At 60.0% G+C, this 16,139-nt stretch overlaps 1 protein-coding gene across 2 annotated transcripts; it reads right to left on the minus strand.

Annotated features, from left to right (window-relative positions):
- Nucleotides 1–11,358: 11,358 nt before the first annotated feature.
- On the minus strand, nucleotides 11,359–16,018 carry RAB7B (RAB7B, member RAS oncogene family). Of its 2 annotated transcripts, none has more exons than XM_065698237.1 (6): nucleotides 15,994–16,018; nucleotides 14,262–14,323; nucleotides 13,744–13,870; nucleotides 13,302–13,517; nucleotides 12,313–12,438; nucleotides 11,359–11,966 (listed from the first exon to the last, which is right to left on the minus strand). In XM_065698237.1, exons 2-6 carry the CDS (start codon nucleotides 14,312–14,314, stop codon nucleotides 11,886–11,888), a joined length of 603 nt encoding a protein of 200 aa, XP_065554309.1. In that variant the 5' UTR covers nucleotides 14,315–14,323; nucleotides 15,994–16,018; the 3' UTR covers nucleotides 11,359–11,885. The 2 variants fall into 2 exon arrangements, with proteins under 2 accessions (XP_065554309.1, XP_065554310.1); XM_065698238.1 differs by lacking the exon at nucleotides 15,994–16,018 and adding an exon at nucleotides 15,156–15,311.
- Between the last annotated feature and the right edge of the window lie 121 nt (nucleotides 16,019–16,139).

Below are 16,139 nucleotides of genomic sequence, written 5' to 3' on the forward strand. Positions count from 1 at the left end.
TTGCCCTACATCAAACAGCAGGTTAAACCTCGGAGATCTCGGAATTAAAGGGAACGAGCTGGCGGCCTGCTCCTTGAACAAAAGGCAAACCCAGCTGTACTGGGGGTGGTGGGATAAGAGCCGGGCTGCAGGGCTAGGGCAGGTCGCTGGGGCAATGCGATGGGCATGGAGGGAGGACCAGAGGGCCAGGGACCAGGGTGTTCGCAGCTCGGTTCCAGAATGGTGTGGCAATGAAAGGACAAGTTCTGGGGGAAGAGCTCCACGTGCAGAGCCCCTCTTGCAAGCTTTCCAGGCAGCCCATTCCCCAGTGGGGATGCTGAGGAGCGTGAAGTTTGGCCCTGCTGATAAATGCACTGAGAAGCTGTGGCAGGCTGAGGACGTTGGGGCAGGCAGCGAATGAAGGCAGAGCTGCTGAGCTCTGAGCACATGACGTGGGTGGAAGATATTGTCCCAGTAGGTCATCAGCTCAGAGACCCATCGGCTCCTACCTGGCTGGTCCCTGCCCCAGCAGCCTCAAAGCAACCTGTGCATGCCAAGCACGGACCTTTTTCCAGTGTTCATCTTGCGCATGCACTCCCTGAGCTCTTATCTTCCATCCCTGCGCTGGCGATAGCTGTGTTTGGGAAGAGGAAAGTCACATTGAGGTTTCTGGCTGGTGCTGATAGGAGCCACTGGCATAAAGCCGCTTGCCTTCGCTGGCATAGGCATGGAAAAGGGACTCCAGACCGAGGAGCATGAGTGGGAAAGCAATCTGTTCGCTGCCTTACATGTGATACAAGGGCCCGGACTGATCCCAGTGCAAGAGCTGGACATTCAGGGAACGCCTCTGCTGCGTTTTAGGGAGCAAAAAGCAGTGCTCTGGAAATACCATTTCCTCCTTTGTCTGCCCCTTCTCCATCCCCCTCTCCTTGCACAAGGCGATGCACGCACAGGTCTTGCTGACTGCTGCTCAGCTGATGGAGGTCTGCTCCCGTCCTCATCCTGGCGGAATCCTCACCAAAACCACCTCCTTCCCAGCAAAGTTGCCCAAGAACCGGTTGTAAAAAGCAGCTCCCCCCTACCCCAGGAGGCAAGGTCTGCCGGCACAAGGCAAGCGCAGGTGCAAGGGTTCGGTTGCGACACCAGGACAAGGTCTTGACTCCTGGTCCCCGCAATCAGTGCCCTCAGCGCTGAATCCACGGCGATTCCCAGCCTCCCGCTCCCGGCTCTGGCTGCGGGTGCCGTGGAAGCCCTGGGGCAAGGCGGTGAAAGGGCCCAAGCGCTGCAAGGTCAGCGAGGAACCTGTCACCTCCTGCCCTGGAACCTGCGCTGTGCTTCCCACTGGGGCATGGGGCAGGGCGGCTGCACTGCTGGGCTCTGCCCCTTTCACACCTCTGGCATGGAGCTGGGCGCGCAGAGCACACAGGCAGGAGGAAGAGGAGGTTTTGCTGTCGGGCAGGCAGGAGGATGTTGTGTAAATCACCTCTATTGGGCGCTCCTGGGTTGTTCCCTCTTTGTGACCTCCTGGCATTAGGGACCAGGCAGGACTGAGCGTGGATGATGGTCCACACTGGGAGCTTGTCACCAACGGCCCCCCCAGTGTGTTCCTTGGGGTTAGTGCCTTCAGCCACTGCTCATGCCTCTTTCCTCACACCTAAACTCACTCTGATCCCATTGAGTTTCGTTTTCCCTTTGGCTCTGAATAGGGTTCATCTGCTACTGAACTGTTCCAGGAAGACAGCACCTCGCAGTGGGAAAGCCGGATCTGGATGCCACGGTTCTGGCACAAGCATGTTGGTAAAATCACCTTTCCTGGTGATGTGGGGAAGGGGAAGAGGCAGCAGCAGGGAGCTGAGCAGCCGGCACATGCGGTGCCACACATCGAATGCTCACATTTGGAGCTGGGGTTTAGCAGAGGCTGATGCTGGGAGAGCAGACAGATCACTTATGAAAAACTTCCTATCCCAAGAAGGGCTTTTAGCCTCAGAAGAGGCAAAACGCCAGAGCCCATAAGGTTCATAAAGCAAAGCTGTTTCAATCCATTTTACCCCAAGCAGCACGCAAGGACCCATCATGACGGCTGATGGAATGAACTCCAGACAGAGGGGGACATGGAGAAGGAGGGAGAGGGGTGCTGGGGGGTGTTAACTGGCCCTGCCTGACGTGGGGAGGCACGGAGGGATCTGCACACCACGGGTGCAGGGCAGGGAGGAGACATCCCTGCTTCCCTCCGGCTCCCACCTTTCCATCCCGTGCTGCAGCCTCCGTGCTAACATCCCCCTTTGGGAGCAGCCGAGTTCCTCCACTCCTGCACCGTTGCCACGGGGCAGCCAGGCGTTAAATCAGAGTTTTCTTCCTTTGCTTAGATCAAATATTTGGCGTGCTCAGTAGGTGATTTCCATCGGGCAGATGCCTCTTTGCTGGTTCTAAGTGACCCAGCCCAGCGCAGGCACTGGGCAGGAGCCGGACCCTTGTTCTGCCGTCGCTGGGCCGGTGCCAATGTTTGATGTACCACTTCACACGAGTTTCTAACCAAACTAGCTCTGCACTTGGTAACCAGCATAGTGAGATCTGCAGGCATCTGCCATCTACTGCAGGTGAAGCCAAAGGGTGCTCGTGAAGTAAAATGCTTGTATTCAGCAGCTCTTTGTATGCTGTTCAATGCAGCACATGCCGGGAGCATGGGGGATCTGCCCTGCACTGGCACAGGGGTGATGGAGCCTGTTCCTTGTGAGGTTTGATTGACCCACTTGGTCCCCACCCCATCCTCACTCCCCATTGCTTGTGCTGCTGCAGCCAGGGCGAGGGAGGGCTGGGCTGGGGCTGGGCAGTGGGCACAGAGCCTGGGGTGTAGGGCTGTAGGGATGGACCCATTGCAGCCTCCTGCTCTCCACGTGCCTCCAACACAGACCTTGCCCTCTGCCTTTGAAGAGCAGGTGGGCAATGCAAATCCCAAGGAATTACCAGGTTTGCAGACTGCAGCATTCCTGCACTTATCCGGGCTGCCTGCTGCAAATGCTCCTTCGGGAGGGAAAAACACCTCTGGGGTCACCCAGTCCATCCTTTCCCAGCGGTCGAGGATGAGACAGTGTTTCTGTACTGGAAATCTCTGGCTCGGGGCAGAAAAAGAGTGTGGCCAGCAACAAATGTCACTGCAAGGACTTATCTCCAAGGGAAATATTAGGACAGGTCCCCAGCTTTTCAGCTTGCTTACAAATGAGGTGTGGACGACTTTTATCAGGGCAGAGCGGAAGCATCCCCGCTGCGTGAGCAGCAGTTTACCCAGGGGAGCAGGCTTATGGGGATATCTTCTATGATCTGCGCATGAGGGCCACTGCCCAAACGGGACCTGAACATCCCCTGAAATGAGACTGGGAGCAGCGGGAGACGCTGGGAGCACTTCTCCCAGTCTGGGAGCACTTCTCATTCCCAGCTTTAATACTCCTTCCTCATCTGATTGCATGCGCACATGCACCCATGCACCAGGAGCTAAGAGCCTTTGCCTAGGTTAGATTCCAGCTCACAAACACTGCTCCTCGCCCATTGCCTCCAGGTGCCTGTATGTGCAAACTCTGCAGCATCTTCGGGGCAGGGACCACTTTCCATCGTCCCAAGCACAGAAAGCTCTGATGATAACAAGGACCCAGAAACATTTATGTAGATGTTATATGAAACTCGTGTGAAGTGGTACATCAATATATAAATGTAGTTGTAATATATATATGTATAAAAATACTCTGTCATCGGTATTGCCTCTCCTATCCCAGGCAAACCTCCCCCCCCCCACTTTATGGAGCGCAGCAGGAGCCAGCCAGGATAAGATGGCAGGATTTATTCTAGCAATAACGAAGTCACGTATTTGGCTCTTCCAGGCTCTCTCCATCAATCAAGCTCTTGGATCCTTGCTGTTGCTAATTCCTGAGTAAATCTGCTCCTGGAAAACCCCCTTTTGCAAAAGGAGGGCGAAAAAGAGAAGGGGGGGGGGGAATAGAAGTACCAGTTCTCCAAACAGGGCAGCTCCCACCCGGAGCTGTGCAAATCCCCCACGCCCACCCAGACAAAGAGCGCGATTGTTGGAGCGGGGTTACCTGCGCCGAGGAAGGGCCGATGCTGGAGGGGAGCCGCGATGGGGCGAGAGGTGCAGGCGAGGAGCTGCGCCAGGGCTGTGCTCCAAGCAGCCCGTGAGTCATTTATAAACCACCCCGGTGAAGGGGACCGAGGGCTGTGCTCGGCGCCTGATTGGCTTGGGGCAGGTAATTGCCAGCGAGTGCACCCAGGCTAAGCCCAGGAGATAGTCAGGGAGATAAGGGGAGATCTGAAGAGGGACAAGGGCTTTTTTGGATGTCCCCCTCCACCCCACCCCTTCCTGCGCTGCCTTGGGCTGTTTGATCACCTTTGCAGGTCGCTCTGTGCTCCCGGTGACAATAGCTCATATTCACCGTCACCCGGCCCCCTCCCTCGCCTGCTTTGGACCCGGGGTGGGAGAAGATGCTTTTGTTGGCCTGGATGAGGTGGGCAGCGTCTCCCGGCCTTTGTGCTCTGTCTCTGGGATGGACAATGGAGAGCTTTGTGCCAGCGCCGGACCCCGCAGCTCGAGCTTTGAAGAGGGGATTGGCAATGGAAAGCGGTTTCTTTCTTATTTCCAGGTTCAAAGGGATGAGAGGAATGGGGAAGAGTCGCTTCCTGGCCTAGTGGGGACATCTTCCACTAGAGGAGGAAACAGCCTGGTCCCTGCCCGTGCAGGGGGCTGGAACTGGATGAGCTTTAAGGTCCCTCCAACCCAAACCATTCTGTGATTCTATTTAACACGTGGAAGGTGTGGGCTCCATTCCCTTGTGTCCCCAGTGTCCACTGGCACCACTGGGCTGAGCTGTGCCCGGGCTCGTGGTCTCCTCCCAGAGGGATTCAGGAGCGCAGGGTACCAGTCAGGATGTTGCAGCTGATGAGATGGAGTAGGGACATCAGCAGGGGACGTCACCAAAGGAATAGGCCGCTAGAAGGAATGTGTGAGGACTTCCTTGCTGTGGAAGGAATTGATCTCTGGTACCTTGTGCATGTAGAAGGCATCAGCATTTACTGCCAAGAAACCTCATGTTCCGGCAATCAATCGCTGTGCCGGAGCATGCCAAAGGAACACCCTGCCGGAGGGTGGCAGAGGAAAGGGGGCTGATTCATTGCGCTCTCACAGAGGTAATCATTGCCAAGCAGTTATCCTGTAAATATCATTAATAACCCCTATCAAGTGTGATTTTTAAAGGGCAGCCTGATACACACGGAGCCCTTTGAGACGGAAACGCATGACATGGCAGGGCCAGCCCAGCGTGGTCCCTGTCACAGGGCAAATGCTGGGAGCACCAGCACCCAAAGGTCCCAGGCACAGGGGTCCTGCTCACAAGGCACCGCAGGAACAGAGGAAGCAGCATCTCTGCTGCAGAGGTGATGCCAGCATCGCTAACCTGCCTGGACCAGCCGCTAATGCTAAAAGGGACTTCTTTGCCCACCTTTGAGCCAGCACTTTTCCTAGCAGAGCTCCACCAATGGAATCTTTTCCCCCGCTCTCTTTCCCAAACTGACATCCCAATGTGGGCAGAGCTGCGGAGCTGAGCAAGTGCCTGGGGCATGGAGGGTGAATGACCAGTCTGAGATCAGTGTCTGTGCTTGGAATAGGACCACAGAGCCCTGCTTCCATCCTAACCACAAAGGATGGAGAAAGGGCAAAAGGGGACGTCACTGCTCCCTGGCCGACACCCAGTACATGCAGATACACCAGGGTGCAAACCCAACCTGTCCAAAGGGACCCAGCGCTGCTTGGGCTGGGGCATTGCCTTGCACAAGCTGCCCTGTGCCCTTCAAACCTTAGTATCCCTCCTGCTGCATGGGGGCAGATCCTGCTGCGTGGGGACAGGCTCCCATTGCAAGAGCTGCTATTCCAAAGTCCCAGAGGGTGTGATCGGGAAGATGCAAGGTCTTGCCCTCTGCAGACAGCCAGCCCCGTGCAGCACCGATGGTCCTTTGGTGCGTCTTGCAACGGGAGGTGCAGTCCTGGTCAAACTCCACTTGCTGTAGCTATAAATACAACCCCGATTCCACCTCCTTCTGCTCCGGCCCAGCGTGTGGCCCAAAGCACTCTGCTGGGATGTGGCCATCGACAGGGCACGGATGGTGCCTGGGGAGCACGGGCGCTGCCCAGAAAGCTGGGAAGTTCTGGGAGATGGGGGGACCCCAAAGGGACTCCTCGGAGTCGAACATGGAGCCCTGGGTGCAGGGACTGCTGAGCTGTTTATCTGCGCTCCGATAAGCGCATACCGAGTGCTGGAATGTGTGGATTTATTTGCAGATGATTAATATTAGCAGATAAATTGCACTTAATGAGGGCAATAATTCAGTGGTAATTTACTGCTGGAAACGATGAGAAAGCTGCTTTGGAAGCCTGAGGTTAGAGGCGGAGGGGAAAGGCAGCGCATGCCCTGGGGCAGAGGGGGTTCTGACGGTGGTGGGACCTGCACGGAGCCTTCCTCCCTCCCTTCTTCCTCCTTTCTTTCCCCCCCACCTCGGACCTGCAGCCGGAGCTGCTGCTTGCTTTCGGTTTTGCCAAGGAAACGGGGCTCCTGCAGCCGCGGGCATGGGCTGGGTTTGCTGCTCCCCTGCGTGTCCATCCCTTCAGGAGCTTTTGAGGTCACTTGTGTGCCTCAGCAGCAAGGGAAAGCAGGGATTCGGGGTCCAAATTCCCATAGGAACGAGGTGGCCGCTGCTGGAGCAGGGCTGCAGGATGCCCTGGGCACCCTGTGCCAGCGCCTCGGCACCCTCACGGGGAAGAGCTTCTGCTTAGACGGATAAGATCCCTGCGCTGGGCTGGCCATTGCTGCGCCCAGGGGAGCGGTGCCAGGCGATGGGGACCCAGGTCCCGCTTGAAAGGGAGCCGCCAACTTCTCCCACTTCCCTTCGCTGCAGGTCCGAGCTGGCCCCGGGCTCAGCAGCTTTATCAGGGCAGCAGCGAGGAACACGGCGTCCTGCAGGGACACAGCGGGGTTATCGACAGCACCAGGATCAGCGGTGGGATGCTGAACGGTGCTGGGAGCTTCAGAGCTGCCGCTGTGGTTCAGCCCCATGTTGATGTTTCGTGAGGTTTATTTAATGGTGTGAACGCAGAGCTGGGGAGAGGCACTGCAGCTTCCTGACGGAGGGAGCTGCTGTGTCTCATCTGCTCACGGCCTTTACGACCTGCTTTGGCCCTGCGGAAACGTCTCCAAAGGCAAGGGAAGGGTTCTCCTCCTGATGGGTCTGTGGAATGAGCCCTCCTCTCTCGTTGATGCTGGCCCTCGTCTTCAGGGGGAGACCTCACGGGAGAGCCCTGGACCACACCACCATGAGCGCAGCGCACGAGTGCATCCCCAAAGTGAAGGCTTTGCCGTGTCGGGGACCCTTGCTTGAGGAGCAGAGCGGGTTCTGTTGGCTGGAGCCAGCCCCACTGACCCTGATCTCCCTCTGGGGCCTCCAGGGCAAACATCACCCCAAGAAGTCAGTGCCCACAGAGGGGCAGCCCCGCAGAGCATCGCTGGGGCGCGCACGGGGTGCTGAGGTCCCGCATCCCGGCTCTGCCTCGGCCGCCCTTGGACGAGGGCTCTTCCCTCGCTCGTGCCGGGGCTGCGAGGTCGGTGCCTGCAGCGGGCAGCGCACGTGCGCTCAGCAGCGGCTGCCCAGGGCCCAGCGATGCGCGCGGTGCTCGGCAGCTCCCGGGGCTGGGTGCAGTCAAACGCGCAGGGATCGCAGCGGGATCACCCCAGCCCGCGGGCTCCGTGCGTGCGGAGCATCCCGCTCGCCTGGAATCCAGGCTCTGCCTCCCCCCACACTCACTTCTTCCCCCCCCTCCAGGCTTTCTGCCCATTCTGAGTGAGGAGCCAGGCAAAATCAGGCTTTTTCACTCGAGCAATTGGATTCCAGTAAAGGGAGGTTTTCCAATTTGAGAAAAAAAAGGAATTTTTCGGCCTAAAAATGTGGGAAATGCTTGGGGGAGGGAGGAGGAGCTCGGCAACAGCTTCCCCCTCCTTGGTGCCAGTGCTCGTGCAAGGTGGTGCAGAGCCATGGGAGCAGGGGGGCGGCGGGTGAGAAGCGAACGTGGTCCCTTTGGAGCATCGTGTTAGTTCCCTCGCCTGCTATGTGGCCTTGGGCAACTCATTAAGGCCCAAATGCTCAAACCTGGGTGATGGGAGATAAGTCACTTCATTATTCATGGCTCTGAGGTCAGGGTCTGCAGAAGATGCTTTCAAGGCGGGGTGGCTCCAGTGGAGCTCCTGTCGCCCCCGGTCAGAGATCAGGAGCCAGATTCCAGATGAAAGAGCTGCTTTGCCTGTTTCAGAGGGGGTTTAGGCAGGGGTTTGCTGGGTGCTGGTGGCATAAGGCCAGGAGCCAGCTCGGGATGCCAGGCTGCCTGACAGGGCCATTGGGCATCTCATAGAGCCGTCATTCACAGAACGGTTTGGCTTGGAAAGGACCTTAAAGCTCATCCAGTTCCAACCCCTGTGCTCAGGACCCTCTCCGCAACACTCTGCAGCTCTGCAGGGCTTTGCTTAATGCCCATCGACCCCAAGGAGGGGTGGAAGCTGCTCCCAGCACAGCATCCCCTGGCTGGTGCCCCACAGGACCCGCGCTGGAGCGGACCTGCCCGGCAGCCCCATGTCCTGAGGCTCAGCTCGCTGCTGACCTCAGCATGTGCTTGGCTGAGGGGGCCTGGCCACAGCCCCTGATCCCCCCTACGTGCTGCTCGCAGCCCCGCGGCCCCGCATGGCCCCGATGCGCGCACTCACCGCAACGGGGACACGGCAACAGCAGCGCCCTTGGGGTGGGTTTGAAGGAGAAGCATCGAAATTTGCCATGGACAGGTGGAGGATGAGGCAGAGGGTGACGGACGGCGTCTGCTCCCTCTTGACTGTGCTTAATCCAGGCCTAATTGTGCGTCCCTGGCAGGGGAAAGTCACCCAAACCCCGTCAGCGTCACCTGCAGTGCGCTCACTGTTGAGGTGCAATAAAGCAGCCTTGATGGAGGAGACAAAGGAGAGCCCTTCACATAATGAGGGGCAGCATCGGTGCTCATGTGAAGAGGGGCTGGCGTGTGGTGGATGCTGCTCCATGCGCAGCCACAGCAGCAAACCCAGCACACGAGAGGGACCAGGAGCACCCAGGCACGGCACTTGCACCCTGCAGAGCCTCCTGCTGGCACCCTCAGGATGCGGTTGCATCCCTGCTGCCCCATGGCACTGGAGGGCAGAGGAACGGCTTTGCTTGATCTTGTTCTTCATGTCCACAGGGAAGAGCTTCTGCCTAAGAGCTCAGCTCAGCCTCCCCTCGGGCAGGTTCAAGCCATTCCCCTTGTCCTGTCCCTACAGGCCCTTGTCCCAAGCCCCTCTCCAGGTTTCCTGCAGCCCCTTCAGGCACTGGAGCTGCTCTCAGGTCTCCCCTTCAGGAGCCTTCTCTTCTCCAGGCTGCCCCAGCCCAGCTCCCTCAGCCTGGCTCCAGCGCAGCCCTTGGAGCACCAGAACTCCGATCTGTCAGTCTGCTTTGCGATGTTTTAAGCTACTCGCCAGCTTTTGCAGCCCCTTTCCGGTGCCCTGGTTATAACGATCACAGGTTCCATAGGATTCCATCCCACCCTGCACGCGGTGCCGCAGGGCGGATGGGGCTGCCTGTCCCTGCCCGGTGGGGATGTGTTTGCAGGCAGGGAGCTGCAGAGGAGCCCCTATCTCCAGCCCTGCGGAGGGGCCCTCAGCAATGCACGTCCCCAGGCTCTCACCAGGCTCCCTGGAATCAGAGCTCAACCATCAGGTTCCACCAGAGAAAACAGAGCTCATGGTGCATTGTTAGAGATGGTGAAGGTGGAGTGGGAGCAATGGAACCTTGGGAGCACCGCAGCAAACTGCAGAGCAAGGATTCAGGGTGAGTGTCAGGTGCTAACGCTGCAGGTACCAGGTGCTCCCGGGTCTGTGCTGATGGTTTCCTTCCATCATCAGCACGCTCAGGCCGGGTTTTTACCCGGTTTTGTGTGCATGCAAATGGAATGAAACGAGCCTGAAATGAGTGAATGGAACCCTGCGACGGTGGAAGAGCAGAGCCCAGCATCGCGGCTGGGAGCATCCCCGACGTCTCGGCTCCAGCAGCCGGGCAGGAGGGTGAGAGCTGGGACGGATCCTGCCCGGGTGAGCCGGGGCCGTGGCTGCGCAGGGGCTCCCTGGCTCTCACAAGGCGAATGTCCCTGCCTTGGGTGTTCACCCTGAGAACGTCTCGAGCTGACCCTGGCAATCCCGAACCCCCTGGCCCGGCCTTCGGTCAGTTTCAGCTCAGGGATAATGTTACCAGCTTAGCACCGGCCAGCCTGGCCCAGTGCCACCCCATCAGCTCTTCCTGGAGCAATCCGCACTGCCCCAGGACCATGCCGGTGCTCCCACCCCATGGGATGGAGGGAGAAGGAAAGCCGGATGGCTGCGGTCGGCTCCAGCACGCCCACAAGGTGCGTTACGCGGGTCCATAGGGTGGTGATGCCACGGGGGATCCTGCCAGCTCCCATGGTTGCAATCTCTGCTGCAGAATTCCTGTGTCTGGAATGATGCTCTGTGGGCTCCATCCCACTCGGGTCAAGCCCAGAGCCTGAGCAAGGGCTGTGGAGCGAGCGGAAGGTCTGAGCACCCTCTCTGCTGAGCACATTTGTCCTGCTCAGCTCTGGGGGTCCAAATTGCTGCTCGCTGGGATAAAACAGATGAGTTTGCATCTGCCTCCAGCACGGAGAGCTGCCGCAGGAAGGGTGTAATTGGGAACAATATTGCTATTGGCACGGATGGTGCTTAACATCCGCTGCCCAAACCTGGCTGAGCGCATCGGGTGATGCTCAGCCCAGAGCTGGGCCAGGATGATGGGCATTAGGAGGGCTCCGGGCAGCGGCTACACCAGGGAGGAAACAGGTAACGCACCTCACATCCCAATATTAAGGGACAGATCCTCTCTACGTGCCTCTGTGGGGACCAGCAGTGTGATCCCAGCGCTGCAGCCCCTGTGCCCCCCCGGCTTCATCCTGCCTGCATCCCCCTGCCAGCCCCCTGCCACCACAGAGACCTATAGGGCAGGGTGCACACAGGGACACGCTGTGTCCATCCAGCCCCAGGGACGTGGGGAATGGCCACGGCCACCTCAGCGGCCAGCCCCAGGCTTTGCTTCCACAGCTTCCTGAAGGGTGGATGGAAGAAGGGGAGCGGGTGCTGAGCTCAGCTCCCAACGGGCTCCCTCTGCTGACAGCCAGCCCCGGCCACCACTGCACAACCGCTCTGTCCGGAGCCCTCGCCCCATCCGCAGCAGCACATCCGTAGGCACGCGTGCACGGATAAAGCGGGTATCTAGAAATAAAAATGAACGATTTAATCCCTTTCCTTAAAGAAAAGATCCCTGACAAGGGCTTCACTGAGGGTCCTCACCACTGAGGCGAGAGGTGACCCGCAGGGAGCAGGGAAACTGAGGCACGCAATGGTTGCATCCACAGCGGCTGAGCCCAGGAGCGGGCCTGGCTGCGCCGTGGCCACCAGCCCCGCTCCTCCCTGCAGGACACGCAGCGAGCACCGTGCATGGCGCGGGGCCACCGTTCCGCACGCTGGGAAGGGTGACCTGCGGGGCCACCGAAAGGCATCAGAGCAGCGCCCTGGCACCGTCACCACAGGGGGGTCACCCGCTCGGGTGCCAGCGGATCGAGGGGAACCTCGGGAGAGCAGCTCCGGAGAGGTGGGAAGCAGCAAGTCCTGGGATGCACAAGCAGCCGGTCCCAGTGTGTTGAGTGGTCACTGATGGGGTCCTGGCTCGGGCAGCCTCCGAGGCCGGGATGGCCACGGGCATCGTGGGGTCCAGCCCGCCCGGGCTGTGCTTGCCCAGGGTCAGCAGCAGCTCTTCTTGGGCTTGTCGTTGGGCGTGAGTTTGATGGAGTCAGTCAAGTAACTCTCAAAGATCCCTTTGTACTGGAAGAGAGGGAAGAGAAAGGGTGAAGGGGGCCAGCTCCGAGCCGGGCTGAGGCCTGGGCAGCAGAGCTGCGGGTCTGACTCGCTGCTAAAGACAAAACCCATGGAAAAGCCGCCCGGAGGAGCTCCCTCGGGGTGGGGACACGAAGGTCCCCATGGGGCGGCCGCTAGAGGACAGTGCCGGAGCGCTGCGCAGGGCCGCCCTGGGCAAGGAGGAAGGGCAGCTCTGGCTCTTTTCCAGCCCTTTTAGGATCTGTTTTAAGCACTCCGTCACTGACGGGTCCTTCCCTGGGGCTCTCCCCCACGGTGTGGAAGGAGGATGCTCTGCACCGGGCGGTGGGCTCACCGTTGCCAGCGCCTGCTTTGCCAGGGTCTCGAACGCCTCCGCAACGTTGATGTTGTTCTTAGCGCTGACTTCAAAGTAAGGGATGTCCTTCTCCTTGCACCAGGCTGAGGCCATCTCCTTGGATACCTGCGGGAAAGGAGGATGCAGCCACCTCGCAGCCCGGAGCGGAGCTGGTGGAGGGGGCCCTGGTGCCCACCCAGGCACTGCTGGATGGATGCTGCGGTGCAGGCAGCCGAGATGCTTCATTCCTGGGCACAACCCCTGCTGCAAAGGGCAGTGGAAGGAAGGACCCTGCTTACAGAATCATAGAATCATAGAATAGTTAGGATTGGAAAGGACCTCAAGATCATCCAGTTCCAACCCCCCTGCCATCGGCAGGGACACCTCACACTAAACTATCCCACCCAAGGCTTCATCCAACCTGGTCTTGAACACTGCCAGGGATGGAGCACTCACAACCTCCCTGGGCAACCCATTCCAGTGCCTCACCACCCTAACAGGAAAGAATTTCCTCCTTAGATCCAATCTAAACTTCCCCTGTTTCAGTTTGAACCCGTTACCCCTTGTCCTGTCACTACAGTCCCTAATGAAGAGTCCCTCCCCAGCATCCCTATAGGCCCCCTTCAGGTACTGGAAGCTGCTATGAGGTCTCCACGCAGCCTCCTCTTCCCCAGGCTGAACAGCCCCAACTTCCTCAGCCTGTCTTCATACGGGAGGTGCTCCAGCCCCTGCTCATCCTCGTGGCCTCCTCTGGACTTGTTCCAGCAGTTCCATGTCCTTTTTATGCTGAGGACACCAGAACTGCACACAATGCTCCAGGTGAGGTATTCCCTCCAAGAGGCAGCAGCACTGGGAGCTCAGCAGCTCCTTGCCTGGGAGCCTGGTTTTCGTGAGAGCATAGGGAGAAGGTTGGCTCTGCAGGGCAAGGACCAGCATCAGGGCACCAAGGTGTCCCAATCCACGCACCCCACTCTCTCCTCCACCCGTACCTGCCGATCGCAGAGGTCTATTTTGTTCCCCAGCACGACCATGGGGAAATCTTGCTCCCTTGGGATGACCTTCTCCAGAAAATCATCTCTCCAGTTGTCCAGGGACTCGAAGGACTCCCTGTCTGTCACGTCAAAAGCCAGCATGCAGCCGTCCGAGCCTTTGTAAAAGGTGGACACCATGGATCGGAATCGCTCCTGTCCCCCTGTGTCCCAGATCTAGGGCAGAGAAGGGCACAGGTACAGACACACGTCACAAGCCCTGTGCCGTGTTAAGCTCAGGGGAGCAGCTGCAGGGGGTGCTGAGCCCCCCCAGACTCGGGTGGGATTGCTCATGGATGCTGAAAATCAGGCCCTGCGAATCCAGCCCCGTGCCCCATGACCCTGATAGCACTTGGGGACATGAGGACACGGTGGGACACAGGGCTCCAACCGCACTGCTCACCTGCAGCTTCAGGGAGGTGTTGTCCACCACGAGGACCTTGGTGAGGATGCTGGCGCCCAGCGTGGTGCGGTAATCCTCATAGAACGTCTTGTGCACAAACTGGTGCAGGAGGGAGGTTTTGCCCACGCTGGTGGGAGGGAAGGGACAGAGAATCATGGAATGGGTTGGGTTGGAAAGGACCTTAAAGCTCCTCCAGCTCCAACCCCTGCCCCGGGCAGGGACCCCTTCCACTGGAGCAGCTTGCTCCAAGCCCCTGTGTCCAACCTGGCCTTGAGCACTGCCAGGGATGGGGCAGCCACAGCTTCTCCGGGCACCCTGTGCCAGCGTCTCACAGCACAGAGCTTCTTCCTTATCTCCAACCTGGACTTCCCCCGCTCCAGTTTGAGCCCATCACCGCTTGCCCTGTCGCTACAGTCCCCTCCAAAGCCAGGCTTAAGGGGCTGGTGGCAGCAAGGACAGGGGCTGCACAGCCCCAGGCTCCCCTGCTCTTCCCTGCCATTGCCAGCACCACCCCTTACCCCAGCGCTCCGATGATGATTATCTTCAGATCCACCTTCTTGCTGGCATCCATGGACAGACCCTGTGGGATGGGAGAGAGTCACGGAGCTGCAGGGATGGGGCCGGCTCCCGCTGACTCCCTGTGGCCTCTCCCTGCTCCCCCCCCGACCATCGCCATGTCCACAACAAACCAGCACCATCCCGTGCTCGCATCCCAGTGGTTTTGGGAGCAGAAACTCCTCGTGCTGCAGCCTGGGCCTGGCTCCTGAGGTGCCAGTGCACGTCCGGACACGCCACCGCTCCGCACCAGAGCACAGCATTGAGCTGCTGTGAGCAATTCCCTGCCTCTCCCTCTCCCTCGGAAGTGCCATCGCACCCCCGAAACCCGGCCCACACCGGGGGGGGGGCTGTGGAAAAGCACCTTTATTAAAGGAGTCTGGAATCCCCTGGGTGCCCCCAGCACAGCCCAGGGATGCCGGGAGCACCCCGAAAGGCTCCCCCAAAGCTGCATCCCCATCCTTGGTGTCCCTCGCGCTCTGTGCCCGGCCATCCCTGGGGACAAGCATCCTCCCGTGGTCCCGGCTGCCCCGTCCACGTTGGCTCCGCTCGGATGGAAACGCTGACAGCCCCAATCCCTGCATTTTCCCCGCATGCGTTGGCCAGCCCCGCGCTGCTCCCTCTTGGCACATCCCCTCTGCCGGGGCTCCGGGGTCCAGGCTCCCCCCGCGCCCCTCTCCCAGCACATCCCGGTCGCGGGCAGCGCCTCGTGTCCCGGCACACACAAACTTCCCACCCCTTGTGCCAGAATTCCCGGAGCTTCAAACCCAAAATGGAGCTTCCCAGCCCGGTTGGCCCGGCCGGCGGCTGCTCCCCGTGCCCGGGCTCACCCCGGCGCCGCCGGGCGCTGCGCTTACCTGCAGGGGCAGCCGTGTGTGGGGTGGCCGGGGCTGCGGGCTCGGCTCCCGCGGGGAGGGCAGAGGCGAGAGAGGAGGATCCAGGGAAGCGGGGCCCCGCGCTGTGACATCAGCAGAAAGGGGCCGAGATGCAGCCGGAGCCGCGGGCGGGCGCTGGGAGTCCCGCAGCGCTGCCCTCGGCCCGGGATCGTTGGGCCCAGGAGCCGCGGTCCAGATGAGGGCTGAGCCCCGCGGGAGCCACCCCGGACTTTGCTCCCGTAGGGATGGGATAAGGGGCTCTGCGAGCTGGGGACAGGGTTTGGGGGCTGGGGTTTGGTCCCCAGAGGCGGGCAGGGTCCCTTGGAGGGGGCTGTGGGCTCTGCAGCTCCTTTGGCCGGCAGCAGAGGGGCAGGGGGAAGCAGGCGCATTCGCAGCCCCTGGCTGTGCTTTGGCCCCGGCTGCCCTCGGTTCTGTCGGGTTTTTCCCCTGCGAGCACCCCCCGTGGCAGCTCGGGGGGACTCGCTGCTCTCAGCAGCACGAATCCTTCTCCTCCTCTTTCCCACGTGTAATTCCGGGACCTGTCTGGCCGGGAAGATCTGGTTTTAACCCCCACAGGGCAGGCGCTGGGAGGGGTTGGGATGAGCAGAGGCTCCTGAGCCGGCTCTCATGGGCGGTGGGTGAAGGCTGGTGCTTCCCTGGAGCAGCTCCCTCCTACCCCCTGTTTGCAGCCTGTGTCCATCGGGCTGCTTCACCTCTGCCCTTGCAGCCAGGCTCTGTTGTCCGACCTCTCCCCTGCCTGCTTGTGCCCTCCTTCCTCTGCTTGTGCCCCTCCAAGGCCGGCGGGACGGAGGCTGCTCACCCGGTCAGATGATCCCGTCCCTCCTCGCTGGGGGAGATGGGGTTTGCAGTCGCGTTGCTGAGCTGATGCCTGCAGCCACTTCTGCTTTGGGGCAGGAGGGGCTGCATCCAGCGGGGAGCCCAGCGCCAGCTCCAGCTTCTGCTTGG

This window comes from Lathamus discolor, chromosome 19 (genome assembly GCF_037157495.1).
Source record: "Lathamus discolor isolate bLatDis1 chromosome 19, bLatDis1.hap1, whole genome shotgun sequence".
Classification (NCBI taxonomy): Eukaryota; Metazoa; Chordata; class Aves; order Psittaciformes; family Psittacidae; genus Lathamus; species Lathamus discolor.

Bases quoted from the DNA above. Each gene is read 5' to 3' on its own strand.
- RAB7B (XM_065698237.1), bottom strand. From the start codon at position 14,314: ATGGATGCCAGCAAGAAGGTGGATCTGAAGATAATCATCATCGGAGCG. The intron at 13,518-13,743 runs GTGAGCAGTGCG...TCTCTGCCCTAG, and splicing joins ACACCTCCCTGAAGCTGCAG to ATCTGGGACACAGGGGGACA. The intron at 12,439-13,301 runs GTACGGGTGGAG...CCTTTCCCGCAG, and splicing joins TAGACCTCTGCGATCGGCAG to GTATCCAAGGAGATGGCCTC.